Raw genomic sequence first — 21,197 nt, forward strand, 5'->3', positions numbered from 1 at the left:
TAAGTTTAATATCATATCAAACTTGTTTAAAAGTTTATTTCCAAATGCAGTGCTCACAGGGGCCCTGCGCTTAACCCATAGGGCCCCGCCAAAATGATCCAAATTGGGACCCGCCATTGCTAAGGCCGTTACTGATGAAGCTGTGCCCCATTGTCCCAAATTAACAGACATACTCGTGAAAGTAAAGATTCGACAATGGGACAATACATGGGTGGAAACTTTCAATTGGTTTTATAAAGTCGAGAGTGATGGTCGCATTTTACTAAAGTGCAGTGCTTGCTGTAAAACTGCTTTCTGGACCGCAGGTTCATGAACCTTCAATTCTTGGTGTATTCGAGTCAGAAAATAAAAACGATCATTTGTTGGGTAAGGTATCATCTTCGGCCTTTTCTGTCAAGTTGAGAACGAAACCTCAATCTGAGCATCGCTCAGCCATTTCCGACAAGTCAAGAAATCAACTCGGATGTAGTTGCAGGAATATAAATGTGATGGATTTGGTGATTCGCCTAGGGTTTAGTGCACCACACACACTTTAATAGAACTTTTGTGAAGAATTTTACTTAGATTAAATTACAATCTAGACATATATTAGATTGACCTTAGCAAGTCACTAATAACAAATAAAAGTAAAGGGGTAAAGCGTTTTGAACTATTTTGCATTCTTAACATACATACGTGTCCTCTAAGCCTATTTTAAGTAAGGACAATATCTCAAACTGCACAGCAAATCGCCAGATAGCGGATGCGCTTACTTAGCAGCGACGGTGCAGTGATTGTGCAATATGAACAAAATATAGTTTCATATGTAGATTTCAATGACGGTGAATTGCATCGGAGGTATCTTTCTCGACTTGTCGAAAAGGGCAGAGGATGTTCCAAATGCATCCTTCTCACAGTGGGTTACATCCCTTTGGAAGGATAATACACTACCACAAGGTAGTACTAATGTTAGTACCCTTACTCATACCTCGTGGACAGGGTACTAACATGAGCATATACGTGTTAATGGAGCAAGCCGGGTGTAATTCACACCCGGCGTTCCTTTAGCCTAATAATAAAACTTTAAACATATTCCTTGCATGTAATCCAATAAATTGAGTAGTCCTCTTATTTAATACCGGAAGTATCGAAAATCATTGTAGAAATAGTTGTAAAATCTCGTTTACCTTTTTTAGCCGATATTTTCGTTTAGATCGTCCACCATATTATTTCAAATAATGATTACTTCCGTTCTCAGCCTCGTTTGTTTGTGTGCCATATAAGGACATTGGCGCCTTTTTGGAAATGTAAACAAATCGTAGTAAAATTTTGGCGCCGTTTGGGTCAGAAATTCTGCGCATTAAAAGTAAATACGGTTTACCGGCAACTTTGAAATTCCACCAAGAAGCGATTATTCGCACTTAATTGATAATTGTATAGCGTAGAAAATCCAAAATATGGTCTGGCAAGCCTTACGTAGAAAAGGGGTCACGGCGAGAGTCTCGCGTTATCTGTCATGGCGGACAGGATAAGGTTAGAGTAACCATGCCAATTTATTTTATCGCGTAAGGGCTTAATAAATTCAAAATAAGCCAAATTTCTTCCACAATATGATTATACTTATGTATTTGATTTCTACACTATTTGTTTTTCTGACTTTAGTGACGAATTTTTTTGCTCCATTACATGATATGGGATCAGTTCGTAGACTCAACCACAACAATCAAGTTGAGGCTACGACATCGTAGCTATACCACAAGGGTGAAAATCGAACTTCATAATTTCGTTTTTTTTTTTTTTGTTCTTTAAAGCAGACCACTTTCATTTAGGCATTATGGGACTGCGAACCAAACTTCACAAGTTCAGATGATTTTTTAAACCGATCACTTCTATTTAGTCATTATGGATTGCGAACTACTAACAAGATTTCCCTACTTCCGAAACTGAAGAGATTTACAACACAATAAAAAAAACTACGCACCTCCAAAAATAAAGATTTGACAATGGAAGTGTTCCAAGAAGCATCGTCAATAATACGCTTTGCAAAAAACACATATTAACACTTTAAAAAAAAAAGAATTGTGCTTAATTTAAAATTACTTCCTAGAGATGGATTAGACTTACAACTTTTAAAACATGAAAATTAATAAGGTAATGGGACCACGCGTTTGGAACTAATTTATTGCCCTTATATACAAAAGCGACTGAATTGGTCGGCGTTGGGATAATATCCAATATTGGGTAGTAAATCGCCTGATAGCAAAGTCGCGTATTTAGCGGCTATGCCGCAGATTGATTGAGAACTATATACAAGATTCATTTACCTCCGAAGTTAAAGAGCTTCACAAATGATCGAAACATCACTCGGCCAATTCCTGCATATCGTGAAATAACCTCAGAAGTTTATGTAGGAATACTATTTGATGTGTTTGGTGATGAGAGCAAATGCCGATAATGTTCCGATTGTGACTTTATCTCCTTTTGCTTTCGTATATTTTTTATGTGAACGAAAGTAGTTCAGAATATGGTTCTCAATGACGAAGAATTACATTCGACGTAACTTTTTCGATTTGATAAAAATGGCCAAGGATGTTCCTGATTGCTTAACAAAGTTCAAAACCGGGCAGCCCCAAATCTGAAGATTTAACAAAAGAATTGCTTCAATGAGAATCTGCAATTTTACGGGTATTTTGCACTCATTTTTATGAAGACTTTTATTCAGTTCAAATTACAATCAAGCCATATATTAGACTGTCCCTTGCAATCATCACAGAAAAACAAAGCAAAATGTTAGATCTTTACTTGCGTGTCCAGTGAGCTTAATGGCGTAGGGATAATATCCAAATAGCCAGATAGCAGAGGCGTTTACTTAGCGACGATGGTGCTGAGTGCGATGTAAATTTGGTGATAAAATGTCACCTTTAGAAACCCGTACACTTTGTCAATTGCATTACGCTCAATTCATATTGCATTTTCTGCCATCTTTTCTGTGCATTGTCTTTAGTGCAGAATGTGAAGATTTTACTTGATATGAAGGAGTAAAATGTCAGGTTTTCTTGACATGCAGAGACAGAGCAGTGGGCTTGGAACGTTACAACGTAGCTGTAACGTAGCACGCTGCATTTGTCACAATATGCTAATAACGTCAACAAAAAAAAGCGCGTCTGAATCGTCCTACACAGTCTGGTTCTTTATATCTCTTATTTTAAAATTAGATTTCAATCTGTTTTGATCGATTCAAGATAAGATACAGCCAAAGTACTCGTGTTTTGATGTCCCTGGGGTCAAAACAGCCTTCAAGCAAAGAGTACAGTTTACTTCCAGATCAACGTCTATGCTTGAAAACTTGTAAATCCACGTAGAATAACCAAACCTTATCTCTTGTAACCATTTGAAATTACGTGGCTACATACTGCTGTTCTATCGTATATACAGCAACCAATCAGATGTGACTTCCACATTTTCGCCATTTTAAAGTTTCTGTTGACAAAATCCAGGAACAACGAAGTCGAGTCACATGACCAACGCAGCCGAAATTGTACGGTTCGCAATGCCGTTTTTCAACCTTTTCAGGTCCTATATTGATTTTAAGAAACTGAAAGATCAGTTAAGGAACGAACGCTAAGACATGTTCTCATTAAGCATCTGATAAGATCAGTAGTACGAATGATAACATTCCATTCACCACCCGGGCAGGCAGGTGGGTGATGCTGGACCGTTTTATTTAGCATTAGGGAAGTGTGGCTGTGTATATCTTAACATTCCATGTTTTCAACAGATTTCACTACTGGAATGTTTTAATATTAATGGAACAGTTAAAAGTTACGTTAAAACCAAATGAAAAATATCTGCCAGAGATTTTGTGTGTGAAGAAAACTTGTCCATGTGGATCCAGTTTTTTGAATATTTATTGGAAAGCCAAAACGTTCATCGTTTTCTCGAAGGACACGTGTCTTTACATGGAAGTCAGATTATCCATTTTACTGACACATTTGGCAAACTAAAAGTTGTGGAAAGAACAACTTTACCATCCTGTGTCATGATAAAGCATACTAATTCTGGCTTTTAAGCTGTTGTGTTATGTAAGCCAATTTGAACAACTATTCAAAAAGTTGGAAAATCAGTGTTGTGCGGAGTGGGGAAATCAGTCGAGATAAACATTAATTTACTAATGCAGTCTGTTCGGTGTGCTACATCAAGTTTCAGTATTCCTTGTCATCATCTTGAAAAACAAGAGACCCTCGAAGACACTGACAGTCCATTGGCCAAATACAATTTTCAGGAAACCAAGACCGATTATTTTTTATAACTGAGTGCTAAAACCATCTCTGATGTTCTTCAGCAATACGATTTTCAAATTAGCTGCTGTGGCAGCCATATTGGGTGGAAAATCGGCACTATCTTAATTTAAGCCTTGACATCATTTAAAGTCTTTTGGTGAAAACCCATGCCATTATGATCATCCCTTTCTTCAAGATGGCCATCAAGGATGTAAGAGTGGGAACATTTTTATCTAGCACCAACTATCAACGAAAACAAGATTTTCAAGTCGGCTACTATAATGTCCACAATGGATGTTAGATTGGCACCATTTTGATTTAAGACCAGTTAGATATCACAAATTTTCTGGTGAAAACCAGATTACAGCGACTCTCTGCTTTGATGGAGTAGTGATTACAATAATTTCAAGATGGCTGCCATGGCGGCAATACTGGATATTGGATCAAGAGCATTTTGATTTACGACCAAACAAAGATGACAATAAGTTTAATAGTGAAAAAGCAATGCTGATACGACCATCCACTGAGGTTTAATAGCGACAAGTTTTTCAAGATGTACTCCATGGTGACCATATTGGAGGTCAGATTGGTACCAATTTCATTTAGGAATAACTTGACATCTTAAGAAATCTTCCAGTGAAAAGCCATGTCAATATGACTTTCCTTTTAGGGATAGTGAAGACAAGATTTTCAAGCTGGCTACCATATTGGATGTTATATTAGCATCATTCATATTTAGGTTTGGGTTTGGGATTTTGTGGGTTTAATGTCATTTCTCAGCACATGATAGGTTTTACATTGCGGCCAGTAACTTTTGGTGGAGGGAGAATCTAGAAACACACAGGGAAGAACCAGCAATCCATGGGGAAACCACTGGTCGTTTACGTTAAGAACCAACTTGACATCACGTTAAGTCTTTTGGTGAAAACTCCATATTGATTTGACCATTCATTCAACGTAAAAGAAAGATTTCCAAGATGACCATCATGAAGGTCGGTTGGCACCATTTTCATTTAGGACCAACTAGACATTGTAATAGTCTTTTGGTTAAAAGCCCATGCCCCTATGACCATCCATTCAGGAGTGGTGGTGATAAGATTTTAAGATGACTAAAGTGGTGGCCATATTTTTGGGATGTCTTTTTCATTTAGGACCATGGAGATCTTGGGATGAATCTATGTGTAAAGTGTCACGGCAGTACTGTCAGTAGTTAATAGAAACAGTACTAAGAAAATTTTGCTGATGGAGCAACAACAAACAACAAACAGGTCAACCCATAAGCTCCTCTCGTCGATGACCATTGAGCTAACAAGCTCTATTTGAGATATTGTCATGAAATCCAAATATCTGGACATTAAAAGTTAATTATTATTTTCTTACTGTTAGGAACACTTCTGTTGTTTTATTGTTATATGTACCTGTTGCGTCCCATCAACAATACCAGTCAGAAGTGGGTTTAGTAAACTGAGCTATCTTTGTGTGTGTGTGTGTGTGTGTGTGTGTGTGTGTGAGAGAGAGAGAGAGAGAGAGAGAGAGAGAAAGAGAGCATTTTACATACGTGTCCATACATTGGTAATAGTAAAGAACTGATGGACCTTAATCTATTTAGTATGTATTTAAAGTAAAATTAATTTGGCCATCTCTGCATTGTGGTTGACAACTATACATTGTTCTGAGAAGGATACTGTGTGGCAAGGATATGGTGATCCACTGGAGAAATGAAGTGTCAGTCAGCAGAAAGATACAATTCAAGAGGCTCAAGTGTGCTTAATATTACTCGTTTGGTAACTGATGTGTTAGTTTGTGAATGCAAATTCATATGTTAATTGCAACTATGGAATGGAAAGAAACATTTGGAACATTCGTTACTACACTTTCATATGTTGGTGTTGCTTCTTTCTTAGACCTGAGGTGTAGGTAATTAAAACCTGGCAGACTCTTTTGTTTTAAAAATATGCTTCTATTTTTGAAGAACAGAAGTAAAATAGCCGAAGTAATTATTATTGGTTTTCATTCATTAATGTACATGAATGATTTTAACCAACTTTGAAGCCCTTAATTTCTGAATGCTTTCCATCAAACTTGGTCAAATTCTGTTGAGCAGTTTTTAATTTTCAGAAAGCCATTTAGAGATTTGTCCGTTTTAGTCATGGTTGGCACATTTACATCATTTGAACGAATTTGAAGACCTTCATGCCAGGCTGCTTTCTTTCATATCTGAGCAAGTTCTGAAGAAATGAACGTTTCCTGTTTGTTTTTTTTTTCTTTTCTTTCTATCTTCGTTAAGATGAATCAGCATTATTTGTAATAAAAATTGAGTGTCATCTACTCCACGATGTTTTCTGCTAAATCGGATCAAATTCTGCTGAGTATATTTTTATAAGTCATTACAGGTTTTTCTATTTTAGTACTGGTGGCAATATTTGATGGCAGATCAGCATCATTTGTATAAGTCATTACAGGTTTTTCTATTTTAGTACTGGTGGCAATATTTGATGGCAGATCAGCATCATTTGTATAAGTCATTACAGGTTTTTCTATTTTAGTACTGGTGGCAATATTTGATGGCAGATCAGCATCATTTTTATAAACATGAAAGACCTTCGTGCCAGAATGCTTTCCATCAATTCTCTCGAGAAGTCACTGCAATGTTTTTCTCTCGTTATAAATGGTGGCCATATTTTAACACAATCTGAACAAACTCTTTCAAATTTGGTCAAAATCTAAAGACGGCTGCTCCAGTAAAACATACTCCCCGGGTGGCACTTCTGATTTAACCAACCCACAACTGAAGCAATAAAAATATTCTCCAACGTAAGGTGTGCTTTAATTGGAAAACAGTGCATCTGCAAAAACATATTATTGTACACAATTTATGGCCAGGACATAGTGGGCGGTAGAAGCGATTTTGAATATTAGGTTGGGGACAGAAACAATTTAAATAACAGCTGACTGGAGGTAATCTACTGAATTCTTGTTAATCATATAATCCACTGCATATTTTTATTTGTATTCGTTCTTGATAATCAATTATCTTGTGTGCTTTTGTTTGTTTGCCTGTCTGCCATGTATGCGTCTGATTGTGTGACATCACAAACAAATGTTCTTGGTGGCTTATTACTTGTTGATGTGGTTCAGTCCCTTACAGATTGTATAATAGAAACGTCTATTATAATACAAAAATTATGAATTCGCATCCTTGTTAAACAATCATTCCTGATTACAATGCATGTGTTCTTATTTAAGTGATCGCAATGTTTTGCTAATTGTCATTGTTCTCAGATATGCATCTTTTAATCTGAATTAAATTTAAATCTTGTATCGCTTTAAATGTGTGATCAGATGCTGTGATTTCTCGTGACTAGTATTCCTTTCTCAATAAATATTTTGGTAAATAGATATTACACGATTTGTTTCTGCCTACGTATACGCTATATAATTACCGTAAGAAAATATATTTCAATGACTGATATGTCTTATTTGTATGCCTTGTTGGATGACTAATATAAAATAAAATTAAAAATATGGTACATCATTTTTGTTACATCATAAATTAGATTAAAAATATAAGAAAATCTAGAAACAATTTTTTCCCAGCGTACTATTAAAGTCAATATAATTGTAGGTAACTGTCTGTTGTCTACAACAGCAGCATCATCACTTATGACCTAGCAGTAACATGCTGGACTTTGAATCCACGCGTCACATGTTCCATTGCCCACTTCTAGTATTTTGTACGAGATTTGTATCCAAGGTCCAAAGGGCTTCCAGTGCAGAGTGGTACAAGGTGCTTGTCTTGTCATTTATTTGCCTTTCATCTCGCATGCTCCAGTTCCACTCGTATGTGGGAATGTTGCCAGTTACTTGCACAGGTGCTCGACGTGAGCTTGATGGTGAGAGAAAAATAATCTGAAGGAAAAAACTACATACAATGACAAAAATACCTTAGATTCCCCCATGACCCGTTCTGACATTGGACCCTCCCTATCATACTGTATAAGATATATAGTATGGTAGAGAGGGTCCTATGTCAGAACGGGTCATGGGGGTAATCTAAGGTATTTTGTTTTCTCACTCTGTATGATTTTATTTCTCCTTCAGATTGTTTTCTTTTCCAACATCAAGCTCTCGTCGAGCACCTGTGGTTACTTACGGAGGATCAGTGATTATACCCATGTGGTCTTTGGTGCTTGATAAGTACTTGTGGTTTTCTTCAACAGTAAAACCTGGCTGCCATATTTAGATTCTCTGGAGCTTAAAATGGTGCAAAACCCATAATGATCTACCAGCAACCTCTGGTCTAGTCTCCAAATGAACTCGGGTGATGGAGAAACCTATAACACGAAAACAACCTAGGCCCCATGTAGCCGAGTGGCTGAAGGTGCTTGCCTCTGTCAGTGAAGACTCGGATCAACCAAAATTGTAAAGTCTCGGATCAACCAACATTTGTATGTGTGTTGGTGGTCTTTCAGACTTATTCCTCCACAAGATATACCGGCCGCCATGTATAAACTATCACGTGATGAAAATTGGCATTAAACCCTCAACAATCAAACGAAACCAAATCAACCGAGTTATCAGCAGCAACAGCACTGGTTCATCACTTTTGCCATAGCTGTACTCGCCATAGCTGTACGCATGAACGGCGTTTGGGGATGGCAAGTAGGGCGACCGCCCCAGGCCCCGCTCTTGAGGGGGCCCCGCGCTTCAGGCCTAATGTCGTCCTTGTAAGTTTGTAAGCTATATGCTCAGGTAAATTGGAAATGCTGATACAGGCCGCACGTAAAGTTGCGAAGTCAACTTCGTAACGAAATTAACAGGTGGCAGCACAGATGCAGCCATTTTCTCAACGCCACTAGCGGGCAACGGCTGTTAGATAACATGGATTTCGGTTTTCCACTCTGGCCCGGCGCGGTCATAGTCGGTCCTACGCCCCGCGTACTCCTAACGCCGCCTCTGGCTGTACCAGTTTATCAATCTGTACAGTATTTGTCTTTCTGAATATCTTCAGTTATATTTTTCTGACATTTATCTAAAAGTCATCATCAGTCTGTACAAATGGATTTATATGTTAGCAGTCTGTGTCAGTTTCAGTAATGAGCCTATTGAGATGGCGAAAACCTGAATAAACGTGCATCACATACCCTAGTCTGGTTCCCTGACCTCTCTCCACTCCGTTACTCTTCCTTACGAGGAGAGTAACAGAAAGAACACAGGTCAGGGAACCAGACCTCACACATCACCGAAAAATTAAAATTTTAGCTCATACAAATTTGAATTATCTCAAATAATATTTAAGTGGAAATAATTACTGGAAAAGATAGGAACACACCTGATCAGATATTTTTTTTGTTACCAGAACAATTGGTTAAAATTAATTTAATTATTCTTTTAAGTAGCTTAATTCAATTTTGTTCAGCTAACTCCATTTGATGCCATTTCTTATTCTGGCCGAGAAAACAAGGTCAGATGCACCTTTATTCTCATCATCAATATCATATACTTCTCCATTCCAGTCTGTTCTCGTGATCATATCCTCCAATACTAGTTGTCTTGTTTGAGACACGTATCTAAATTTGTCACGTGCTTATCTAACTATATGCTTGTCTGTCAACCTGAGAATGTGTACACCAACACGACAGCAAATGGCAGACTGCATTTTAAGATAGCAAACTAAATTTCTGGATGTATTCCATGTTTTTGTATAAAACGAATAGATTGATTCCCTATTCTCGTACGCTTTCTTTTGCTATGCTGATTTAACATGCTGTAATACGCTGTTCAAGACTGACAATTACCGTGGGATAACTCGAGAGCAACAAAATCAAATAACCTGGTCAAGTTATCTCCCCTGCAGAGATGCTGCCAGGATTTTATCTTGGGTGGAGTTATCTTGTCAAACGAAAGTGTATACAAAAAACAAAAAAAATTAAGGGGTGGGGGTGGGAGAAACAGCCATTTTCCAATAAATCCAAAAAACTAGCTGTATAGCGATTTTCACTGGTGTCACATGGGTGTTTTCCATGTCTGGTTGGTGAAAAGACCACAGGCTTGCCATTTATTTGACGACTAATTTTGATGTCCCAAAATTGTGGCGGCAACGTCAAATAATTGTATTGCATGATTGCGACAGATTTTTTTCCCATTTGTCGAGTACATTTCATAACAATCGATGCTTGAAAGGTAATCTGTTTCCTTTAAAATTTCTGCAAACTACTTTATCTGGATACATTTTTCTAAAAGGAACTGGCCATAGTTTGGTCTATTCTAGTTACTGTTCTATCCTGCATATTGAAGAAGCCAATAAGATGGGTTCTTTTTAAATACATTTGTGGTAGCAACGTGATGCTGCCTTCCACGCATGCATCAAAAATTTAACAAAGGGGTGTTCTGAAGGATTTAATTCTGACTGACTATCCACATACAAATGCCAGTCTTTATAAATACATTAATTACTAGGGAGCGGCTGAAAATCCGATGAGAGATAGATCATGAGACAATGCCTCGACTGGTTGATCTCTGTTACTAGAAATGTCAACAACAAAAAAGTGGATATCTCACAACATACAGTACTCATGCTGGATGTCAAGATAAACGGATTATGCTATGACAATGCACTGTTTAGATGGTTTGTTAATATGGACAAAGAATTTGTTTATGTAACAATATATAAATTTCAGTGCATTTTTTATCCAGTTTGTGGCTTCCTTTCATAGAGCCTCTGAATTTCTACACTCCAAACCAATGGTTGTATATGCAAGTTTAAAACAGCCAACAATGCCGCCAAAAAATATTTTAAAAATCGCCAGATAGTATGTTTTGCTACCAAAAAGGAAAAAAATCTATCCAAGTTTGTGACATTGGTGAAGCCCTAGTCGATCCCATAATATGCTTTTCACACGTTATTTTTCGAACGTTTAAGAAGAAAAAACTACTTTTTCATGCACGAGAAATATACATACAAAATTGCAGGAGCCACGCCACGATCGTATTGTATTATTCAAACACGATCTCTGCACCAAAATGATAATAAACTTGTAATGTTTTTTTCCGATACTTTTAAGAAAGATTTTTTTTTTATACAAGAAAAATACATGTATATAAAATTTTGGGAGCCACACCACACCCATATTATATCCGAATTTTTGTTAGAACGAAGTGTGCAATAGCAGGGACACACACACATTATATATATATATATATATATATATATATATATATATATATATATATGCAGTTTTTCAGGCAACTGCACACAATCCACACCTACACCAGAAGTGATTTTCCTAACCAACTCTTAAAAACAGTTGAAACAACCTCCTACACAAGTTTTTTTCATAAAGTTGCCATCCTGGAGAAGGGTGGGGGATATATCTTTTACTGGAACAGCCCAGAGCAGCTTTTGAGAAAATTTGTTTTTAGTAAAGGCAGTCATATCTGATGGCAGACTGTTTTCTGTTAAATTTTAACAAATCCAGCTAATCAGATCTGGAGAACTCATTTGAAAGTTTCTCTATAGTTAAAGAAAAATAAAATAAAAAGCAGCCACATTTAATATATATCAGCATCGATTGTACAAACCTGAATGGCCTTTATACAAGCCAGGAAGCTCTGTACTCTATGAATGAATGATACAAGAAAGATAAAGGATCAATCATAAACTCACTTGGACTTGAAGAAAGGCAACCTAATATTGACGGGAGGGACAGAAAAGCTTGGTTATTTATAACCCAAGTGCCTTTGTCCTTCCGAGGTAAATGAAGCAGTTTCTTGGTGCAACAATCATCTGTATTGTTTTGTTTACGTAGTGAAAACCTAATTTCTGTTTCAACCTGAATTTTTGTGTCTTAGAAATGTCTTTGTGAAAGTATGTTTTCTGTCAAACTCTATTCCACTGTTTTGGAGTAGATTTAAAGACTGTTTTTAGAGGCAAGTAATGGATTGGCATCATTTGTGCAAATTTTAAAGATTTTCATGCTAGGATGCTTTCTCAAATTCTGTTGGAGAAAAAAATTTTTCAAGTTTTTTTTTTCTATATTTAGCAATGGTGTCCATATTTGATGGCACATTGGCAACAAAATTTGGGAGGACCCAAACCCAGGATGCTCTCTGTAAAGTTTAATCAAACTTAATTAAGTCATTCGAGATTGAATCTCAATATCTACTACAGAAACTTCAAAACACTGCTGCTTAGATCATACTTCGAGTACCACAATCAGAGCAAACATCCCCGCTGCTCTGTACCCTACACTGGCTATCCATTCGATCCAGAATCAAACACAAAATTTGTTCTCTGTGCTATGTTTCACTGACGGACTCCAGTCTAACATACCTATCCGACCGTACACACGTGTACATACCAGCAAGATACTTATGCTCCTCTTCTGATAATCGGATACTCATTATTCCCACTATGAAAACAAAGTCATACGGACGTTCTTTTGCATACTAGGGCCCGGCAACGTGGAATTGCCCACTGAACTTAGATACAGTGATCCCATTCAAGAGTGCTCTTAAAACTCACTTATTTCGACTGCAAGAACAAACCTAAAGACCTAATAATGTTTCCTACCTTAAATATTTGCAGCATGTTTTTTGTTTTCTAATTTCATGGTGTTTGTTTTTTTGTAATCATATCATTATATGTGTTTTTTTTATGGTATAGGTGTTGTTTAATGTTGTAAAGCGCTTAGAGCTTTTATTGGCACTATACAGTCCTAATTATTATTATTATTATTAAATGATTTCCTGGTTTTGAATTGTAAGAATGGCCATATTTTGTTTACCAACATTTATGGTCTTAGAGTGGTGGTAAATAGAAGAATGAAAAGTACTTTAATAGCTTAAATTTTGATCACTGGAAAGTGTGGGGAAGAAAAAACAATATGTTGCAAAAATTTAAAATCTGAAGTAGCTGAACAAAAAATAACATTCTCTAATGCAAAGAAATAAACAGACCATCAAATAATTTTGGAAAATTTTTCTTAACAATTCAATTGTTCTCTGGAGTAAAATTTAAGGTTCCGCTACGACATTCAGCTTATTACTAGAATATTTTGGGGAGTTGATTACAAAAGAAAAACAAAAGCTATGGCTATTCAAGCTTTTATTTATAAATGGCAGTTTTGTTTTCACATTTTTGCCACATCCATGACACATACAAAGCTGCATGTGAATGAAAAATACTATACAAAATGCAAATGCACATTTCAACATATGCATAAATATTAAAGCATACCACATTGTACATACAGCATGACACTTAATAATGAAAACAAGGAAACGAGTGCTCATTTTATCCAAAAGCTTCTTTGCAAATAAATATTACAGTATTCAATTACATACCATACTATATCAAAGAGAAATACCTGCATTTAGTGTACTGTAATAATAATCTGTAGGGTTTCCTTTTAACCCTAACAAAAATTCCAAGTCTTTGGCAGGTAAATTGAGAATATCATATTTAAATAGCCTTTTATGACAACTCGAGACGTAGTTGTAGAGACAAGTTTTGGAGGAATCATTTAATGAACTACAGGTTTGTTCACAGTTGGTAGCACAAATATCTGACCACATGGACAGCCATGAGGTTATGATGGGAAGACTTGAAAGATCAATGATGGGCCACTATACAACATCTAGTCCAGCAAATTGTGGACACAATACCTTCCATACCATCTGGCTAACAGGAATGTACATTACATACAATTCACCTGAAAAAATACAACAGCAGCTAGTTATTATACTGAAAAAATACATAAGAGCAAATTTTGTAGTAAATTACGTTTCTCTGCCAATACTTACCTGAAACATGTTTTAATATATATATATATATATGGAATCAAATCTTGCAAGTCGACTCCCCTTCTACCAGCAAGGTGGCTATCATTCTAGCTAGTTTACCGGTAAATCAGTTTTGTTTTTACTTCAATGACACCTTAGACTGTTGGGAAGGGTGGGAGGGTTTATTTGTAATGTGAACAGGTAAGCATTATCAAATATTATAATATTGGCTTTCTCAAAGAAATGAATACATTAACCAATCACATTACATTACAGTAACAGGCAAGGAGGAGGAGGATATATCGAGCATCCAACCTCTACCTGTGTAACCCAGCTCTAATAAATGGATGAACTTCTCTTAATATTAGTTTAGCACAAGAGACAATTTGTGAATATAAATGCATGGGAGATAAGCTGTAAATGGGTACCTGCCCATGATAATTACCCAGGTAATAAAATGAGCCACCATGTACCCGTTTACTGTATGCAAGTTTTTTTTTACCAGTGCACGTGGCCCCATAAGCCTTTGGATTGTAAATGCAGTGCTCAATTTTATTTTAAGTTGAAAATCATTCTGATGAACCCACAAATAAAATAAATTTACTTATTCTGTCCCAGTAGATGTCTGCATCTTCCAGTAAATGCTTGACCTTAATCTCTGGTTTTCCCACACAACAACCCTTTGACTGAGCTGTGAGTGGTACTTACTCAGTGGCAGGTAACAGGATGGTTATTTGATTTTGCCACACAAGTGACATGTGTTCATCTTGAATAGATTTCACAAACTGTATGATCAAACCAAATGGTGTTGTGGTGCTTTGTCAAGATAGACTGCCTTCTCTGTGAAGGATATCCTGAACTAGTACATGACTTGGTCAAACATCTTGCTGAAGGTCCAACTTTAACATCTTGGTTTATATTTTCTTTGATGCATGAATAAGTCTCTCTATGCATTTGAGAGAATGATACTAAGTGACAATGGTTCCATACCTTGATGGACGAAAATGTTGAGAAGACACAAGGTCCAATTTCTCAAAATTATTCCACCAAACAATAAGGTAATTGTTGATGTTACGGGTTTTAGGCCATTTTTCAGTACATGATCAGCTAGCTATACATGACAGCCAGTGTACCTGGTGGAGGAAAAGCTTGGAAAAACCCTGGGAAGAACCAACAACCCCATGGTAAGCTACTAGCAAGCTTTCTCGCATACCCAACCAGTCCGGTGGCCTAGTGGTTAGAGCATCCGCCTTGGGAGGTCATGGGTTCGATTCCAGGCCGCATCACAGTTGCCTCGCTTGGTGCTCAGCATTAAGAGGTTAGTGTTAGGACTGGTTAGCCTGGTGTCAGGATAATGTGACTGGGTGGGACATCATGCTACATGTCTGTGGCATGATGACCCAGTGCTAGACATCACTATAAACTGCCACATTGCAGACGTAGTAGCGATATGACTGATTTTTTTCTTCAAAGCTATGTTAAAAATCAATCACAACCTGTCTCATACCTACCCTGGCTGAGCCCATGACTCAAATCTATGGGGACAGCATTATGCACCTACAGCACAATTAGTTGTGAGGCTTTAAGTCATTTTCAAAATAGTGAACAAATACTCAAAGTAACAAAGTAATATTTTTAAATATTTAAAACAATTTTCTTCATCAATTAATAACTAAACATTATCCTAGGACAAAGAAATGTATGTTTCCAATCAGCAGACTCAAAGTTTCACATTGACAACCCTAGCACATTTTCTTTCATTGTTTTACAAATAAAACCATTACAATCACAAAATATAACATAAAAAAATAAAAAAGGACCTGCCTACTTGATTTTCAAACTAGTACAATGGGAAATATCCATCGGGGAGGGGGTGGTTTAACAAAATTCAAGGTAAATTTCCCCATGTATTCTGAGCTGTCACTAGCAAGCTTTGCTTTGCTTATAGCGAGCTACTTGTCTCGGCTTTTGCCACCTGATGCCATCATAAAATAACAGCCTATAATGTAGAACTGCTAGCCTTGTGCCAAATATGGCATATAATGTAGGACTGTTAGCCCTGTGCCAAATATGGCATATAATGTAAGACTGTTAGCCTTGTGCCAAATATGGCATATAATGTAGAAACGTTAGCCTTGTGCCAAATATGGCATATAATGTAGGACCGTTAGCCTTGTGCCAAATATGGCATATAATGTAGGACCGTTAGCCCTGTGCCAAATATGCAATATAATGTAGGAGTTAGCCTTGTGCCACTTAGTCATATAATGTGGAATTGTTAGCCTTGTGCCACATATTGCCATGCATTACTTAACACAAAACTGCTTTCATGATGCATATTATTTCCAATAAACCTTTGTGAAAAGTTGGAATAATGTTGGGCTACCTTAAAAAATGTTGGGGGAAAATAGGGAAATTTATTTATTATTAAAATAACAAAACAAAAAAGCCCCACCCCTTTACTTCACAAAAGCATGCTCTTATATGCAAGTTCAGTCATACTGCCTCAATACTTCATTAATTATTTACATTATAAAATGTTAATATCACCATGTAAAATTCATTAGCACCCAGATACCATATCTATACCATATCTGCATTCACTGACCATGGCTATTTATGCAATGATTAATATATTTTCAGCATAAAATAGAAAGAAAAATATGGGTATCAAATCCATTTTTGCAAGCAGTGAAAATAGAAAGACTGATAAAAAGTTAAAAAAGTGGTTATCATTAAGGCTGCTGGAAAGACTTTTTACTGATACAAGAATTTAATATCAAAGCTCTTTTTTGCTTTGAACTGCTTTATCTCCTGGGAAAATTCTTTATGAACCTGACAATTGCTAATACTTGATCTTAACAGCAATCATTGACTGTCAAGGTGTATTAACCTTGTAAAAATGATCAACTTTGCAACATTTCTGTTTTCTTAAGAAAAGGTCCCTATCTCAAGGCTGAGGTTTGTCAGCCATATATACAACATTGGAAATATGTAACAATGTTGCATTGAAGAATCAATCACAAAATTATAAACATTTTATTTTGCCAGTTATTTTAAACTTGGACGTTGTACTGGAAAATCATGTGAACACTGCCATTTTCCTAATCACAACACCATATCATTTAAACACTAATTCATTAAGTACATATGCAGAAATTAACAAATATTTACTGGTGCCAACATATTATAATTCATCTGAAACATTCACACACATGGATACTTACTATATCATCAATCTTCATGATACTGCATACTGTTTCTGTAGCCAGGTGAATGGCACTGTTGGTTATCAGTAATGGTTGTACAACATTCTCCTCCAAAATGTTTGTAATTGCACCCTGAAATAGCATCAACCGGAATTAGCGGAATTTGACATTTACATGCTAGTCCAGTCACCCACAACTAGTAAAATATTGGAATTGTGTGATTACGCTTGCAGCTAGTCTACTGGAAAAAAATAAGAACTGAAACAAAAAAACCCACCAAGAAATGCATACAACCCAGTCCTTCCAGTTACAGCGATAAAACATGAAAATAGCAATACTGACACTAAATTTCACAAAGCAGGATATAACTATTTTCATAGCCATCACAATGTCTGACTTTTGAGCATAGGCTTTCCATGTTGCAACTGCAACCAAGTTATATGCAAAGACCTGTCTTAAGAGATCAGGCTATTTGATACCATCAAAATGTGACCTCTATAAAAAAAAGAGACTTTTTTGTAAACAGCCCTATATCAATTACCAATAAACTTATTTCAGTTCTATAAACTGTCATGCTAATCTCTTAACTGCAGATGGTATACAACTCAGTTATTTTGTGCATACTAAATCTGTAACAGATGGGTATCATTCTAACAAAGTACACCCCCACTTCTGGCGAGTGTATAAAATACCAAAAACCTTTGGTTTCTGTATTACCGTGTTCAATTTCAATAGCGAATATATCCATACATTATTCTGACATTTCTGAGCAAAAAGCATTGCAGATTTTTTCAAATCTTCACTTTTCATGCCTAAACATGCTCATGGAAATATTCAACCTTCAAACTTGTACAGCACTCCAAATAAAACTGACACCAACCACAAATCTTGCTACAATGTTTCAACAAATTCAAGCGTGCAACATGGGAGAATCATTGAGGAACTAAATTTTTAAACATTTTACCCAAAAGAGGCCAGAAGAAAAGAGTAAAAACCTTACCTAGCCCACAAAGTTTCACTACATTCCTCAAACACAGAAGCTGTGACCAGCTTGATTTCCCCCAAAGTACTCCCTATTTTGACAACTGTACCTAAAAGAGACCTGAGGAAAGTAGTAAAACTTGATTGCATATCTACACCAATCACAAATATAGCCAGCAAATTTTCAATACAATCATCAAACCCATGTGGGAGAAAGGATGATTTTTTTCCCCCCAAAGAAATGTCCCCAAACCTGAGCCAGAGAGAAAAAGTAATACCCAAGTACATAACATGTGATGACAAGCTTTGCCACATGGCCAAAAAGACGAATACATAATATACTCAACCAAATACAAGGTATACCAGAGGCCAGATTTTGTGTCAAACCCTTGAAGAGTACAGTATTTACCTTCTCTAAGATAACAACACATTCCTACAAGAGTGTATTTGAGTAAAATAAACGCAAACTTTATGAAAATCTTAACATTGTATAATACCTTGGTCGGGAAGTTGAATTTTCCACAAAGAGTAATCTACACCTGGATTTTTAACTGCCTGTAAAAAATTAAACTGAACCAGCAAAAATAGAAATTTCAAAGGTCAGAGCTTTAGTTTTGCATTCAAAAACTTTCTTTGTTTTGAGGACCAGAAATTCAAACAAATATTTCATACCTTTCGGACATTGATACCAGCAGTTTTCTCTCCTTTCGCATGCCTGTTTCTAAGCTCAGTGACGGTTGCAATAGGATTAAGACCAGCATTTTCTGCCAGTGTGAATGGAATTATTTCCAAAGCCTCAGCAAATGCCCTGAAGCAATACTGCTCCATGCCTGCCAAGGTGTTGGCATACTGAGCAAGTTGAAGAGCCAACTCAATTTCTGGGGCTCCACCTCCAGCTATCAGAGCTCTGTAAGGGGATAAAGGGAAATAAATTACAGCAAGTTATTTTTAATAACATTTGCACAAATTTATTGAAGAAGCCGAGTATATTTTTAAAAAAATTGTAAATCAATTATGCATATAGTTTTTATGCTGTAAACAACCCTCACAAAACTGAAAAAGAAAATTTAAAGATGCTTTGATATTACTATGATGTGTATATCCTTCATTATAAAAAGATACCCTGCCAATCCCCAAGTACAAAAATACGGACTGCTTATGGCAAAATACTGATTTTCAGGAGCATTCGGGTGCCCATTGCAGAAGGTGCAAGAGTGCAACACACACACACTCAGACAAAGGATGAATATCTTGTATGCTCTTCTGATCATTGACCACTCTATCTAACATCTTATACCCATTAATTCAAAATATTATGTATCCACCTGCCTTATAACATTTGGTCAAAAATATAAAAACACTGCAATGATAGCAAACCAGAAATCTGACCCCTCCCTAAGGTCCCAAGGAGTGGGGCCCAAAAAGTATATCGCTCACCATATAATAAATTCATGTACCTAGACTGATCGATATCAACCCAGTTGTTAGTCACAAACAGACAATGTGTATCACAAGATCCCTAATGCTAAAGCATGGGTTTAAAATAGAAATCCTTCCCCACATATCCTCTTTACAATGCCTTACAAAGAGTTTTACAGCTATCATGTCTTCTTTAATAGACACCTGACAGCATTCCATGCATTATGAATAAATCACAAATACTCACCTTTTCTTTACTAGACACCTGATAACACAAAGTGCATCATGAATGGACCTGTCAGCCTCTTCCAAAAACAGCTTGTTAGAGCCACGAATTAAAACTGACACAGTCTTTCCTGGGTTTGCAATCCCTGTAATCTGAAACAAGTGTCACGTTAATTTTCTCCCTGTAAATGATTCAGGTTGCTATTGAGATGGCTGACTACCATGTGGTCATAGAATTTGATAAACGATTGCAGTAAACTTAAGGACTGTGACATTTATTTATCAGTGATCATGTGTCCTCTTGTGCTCAAATAAAAACAAGCCAAGATTGCAATTTAGAAGTACCATGCTATTTTTGACCCCCACCCCATTTGTTTTTTATTTGTGTGAGCACTCAGCAATTAGATGCCATATATATTCACCAAGTCAATTTTTTAAAAACAAAAACAAAATTTTGTTCATGAAGAGTAAAGGGTCAACATTTAAGTGAAATATACAACAGTAGCATGAATGGCACATTACACTTCACCCCCCAACCCACGTTTGTGTAAGTCGTCTATGTAGCAACCAGCATGGCATGATTCTGGAGATTATGGACTGATCGGTCTAAACAGCCTAGAGCTTTAATCAAGGTATGTGGACTGGTGCTAAATTTACTGTGCAGAATTCATCATTGTCTTATTAGACTTAACATAACCATGTGACTTTAAACCCCAGAATCTATAGGTTTCTTTATCACCAAAAGTGCATGGCATTCAGTTTTGTAACTGTATACAATGGACAGACAGATGACAACTTAGCAGACTCCATCTTAAGATGGGTGTTATCAAAAGTCATAATGTAAGACTTTATAATAAAAAGTATTTGTAGAAGAAATTATATATATTAGGCTTTTACATTCCACCCATAAATGTGCTTAACTTTTTTCAAAACAAAATTCTTCAAAGGCTCATATAGGCTTTTTCTCAAACATTTATTCACCACTTTTTACACATAGCTGCCAACCTTCCAGGCTCACAATTAGTGAAAATAGGGATAAAAAGTCGTGAATTTGGACACGAATTCGTGAATAATACCATGACAATAACTCCGTCCACTCTGACTACTCCGACCGTCAATACTACACTATATCAAGTTCGCAAAATAAAAATAAAACACTACATATATGCAGAAATATTTATTTATCAAGACATGATACTGTGGCAGACTTGAACTTCCTCAACTGCTTGATCGTAAATTTGTTTTCTAAACAGTTCCGACTTCTTGCCTGCTGGTTGATCTTGGGGACTAAAATTGCTGACAAATTTTCTGCAGCTAAGGA

At 36.5% G+C, this 21,197-nt stretch overlaps 1 protein-coding gene across 1 annotated transcript in view; it reads right to left on the reverse strand.

Annotated features, from left to right (window-relative positions):
- Window positions 1-13,350: 13,350 nt before the first annotated feature.
- The window catches only part of LOC149805239 (T-complex protein 1 subunit delta-like), a 51,828-nt gene continuing 43,981 nt past the window's right edge, over window positions 13,351-21,197 (reverse strand). Inside the window, exons 11-14 of the mRNA XM_089948743.1 lie at window positions 19,899-20,029; window positions 18,905-19,139; window positions 17,270-17,383; window positions 13,351-13,972 (exon numbers count right to left, since the gene is read on the reverse strand). Of these exons, the coding sequence (XP_089804869.1) occupies window positions 13,958-13,972; window positions 17,270-17,383; window positions 18,905-19,139; window positions 19,899-20,029 (495 nt within the window). The 3' untranslated portion in view covers window positions 13,351-13,957. The remainder of the gene's footprint in view (window positions 13,973-17,269; window positions 17,384-18,904; window positions 19,140-19,898; window positions 20,030-21,197) is intronic.

Source organism: Sinohyriopsis cumingii, chromosome 2 (assembly GCF_028554795.1).
Source record: "Sinohyriopsis cumingii isolate HCF-2022 chromosome 2, ASM2855479v2, whole genome shotgun sequence".
NCBI lineage: Eukaryota > Metazoa > Mollusca > Bivalvia > Unionida > Unionidae > Sinohyriopsis > Sinohyriopsis cumingii.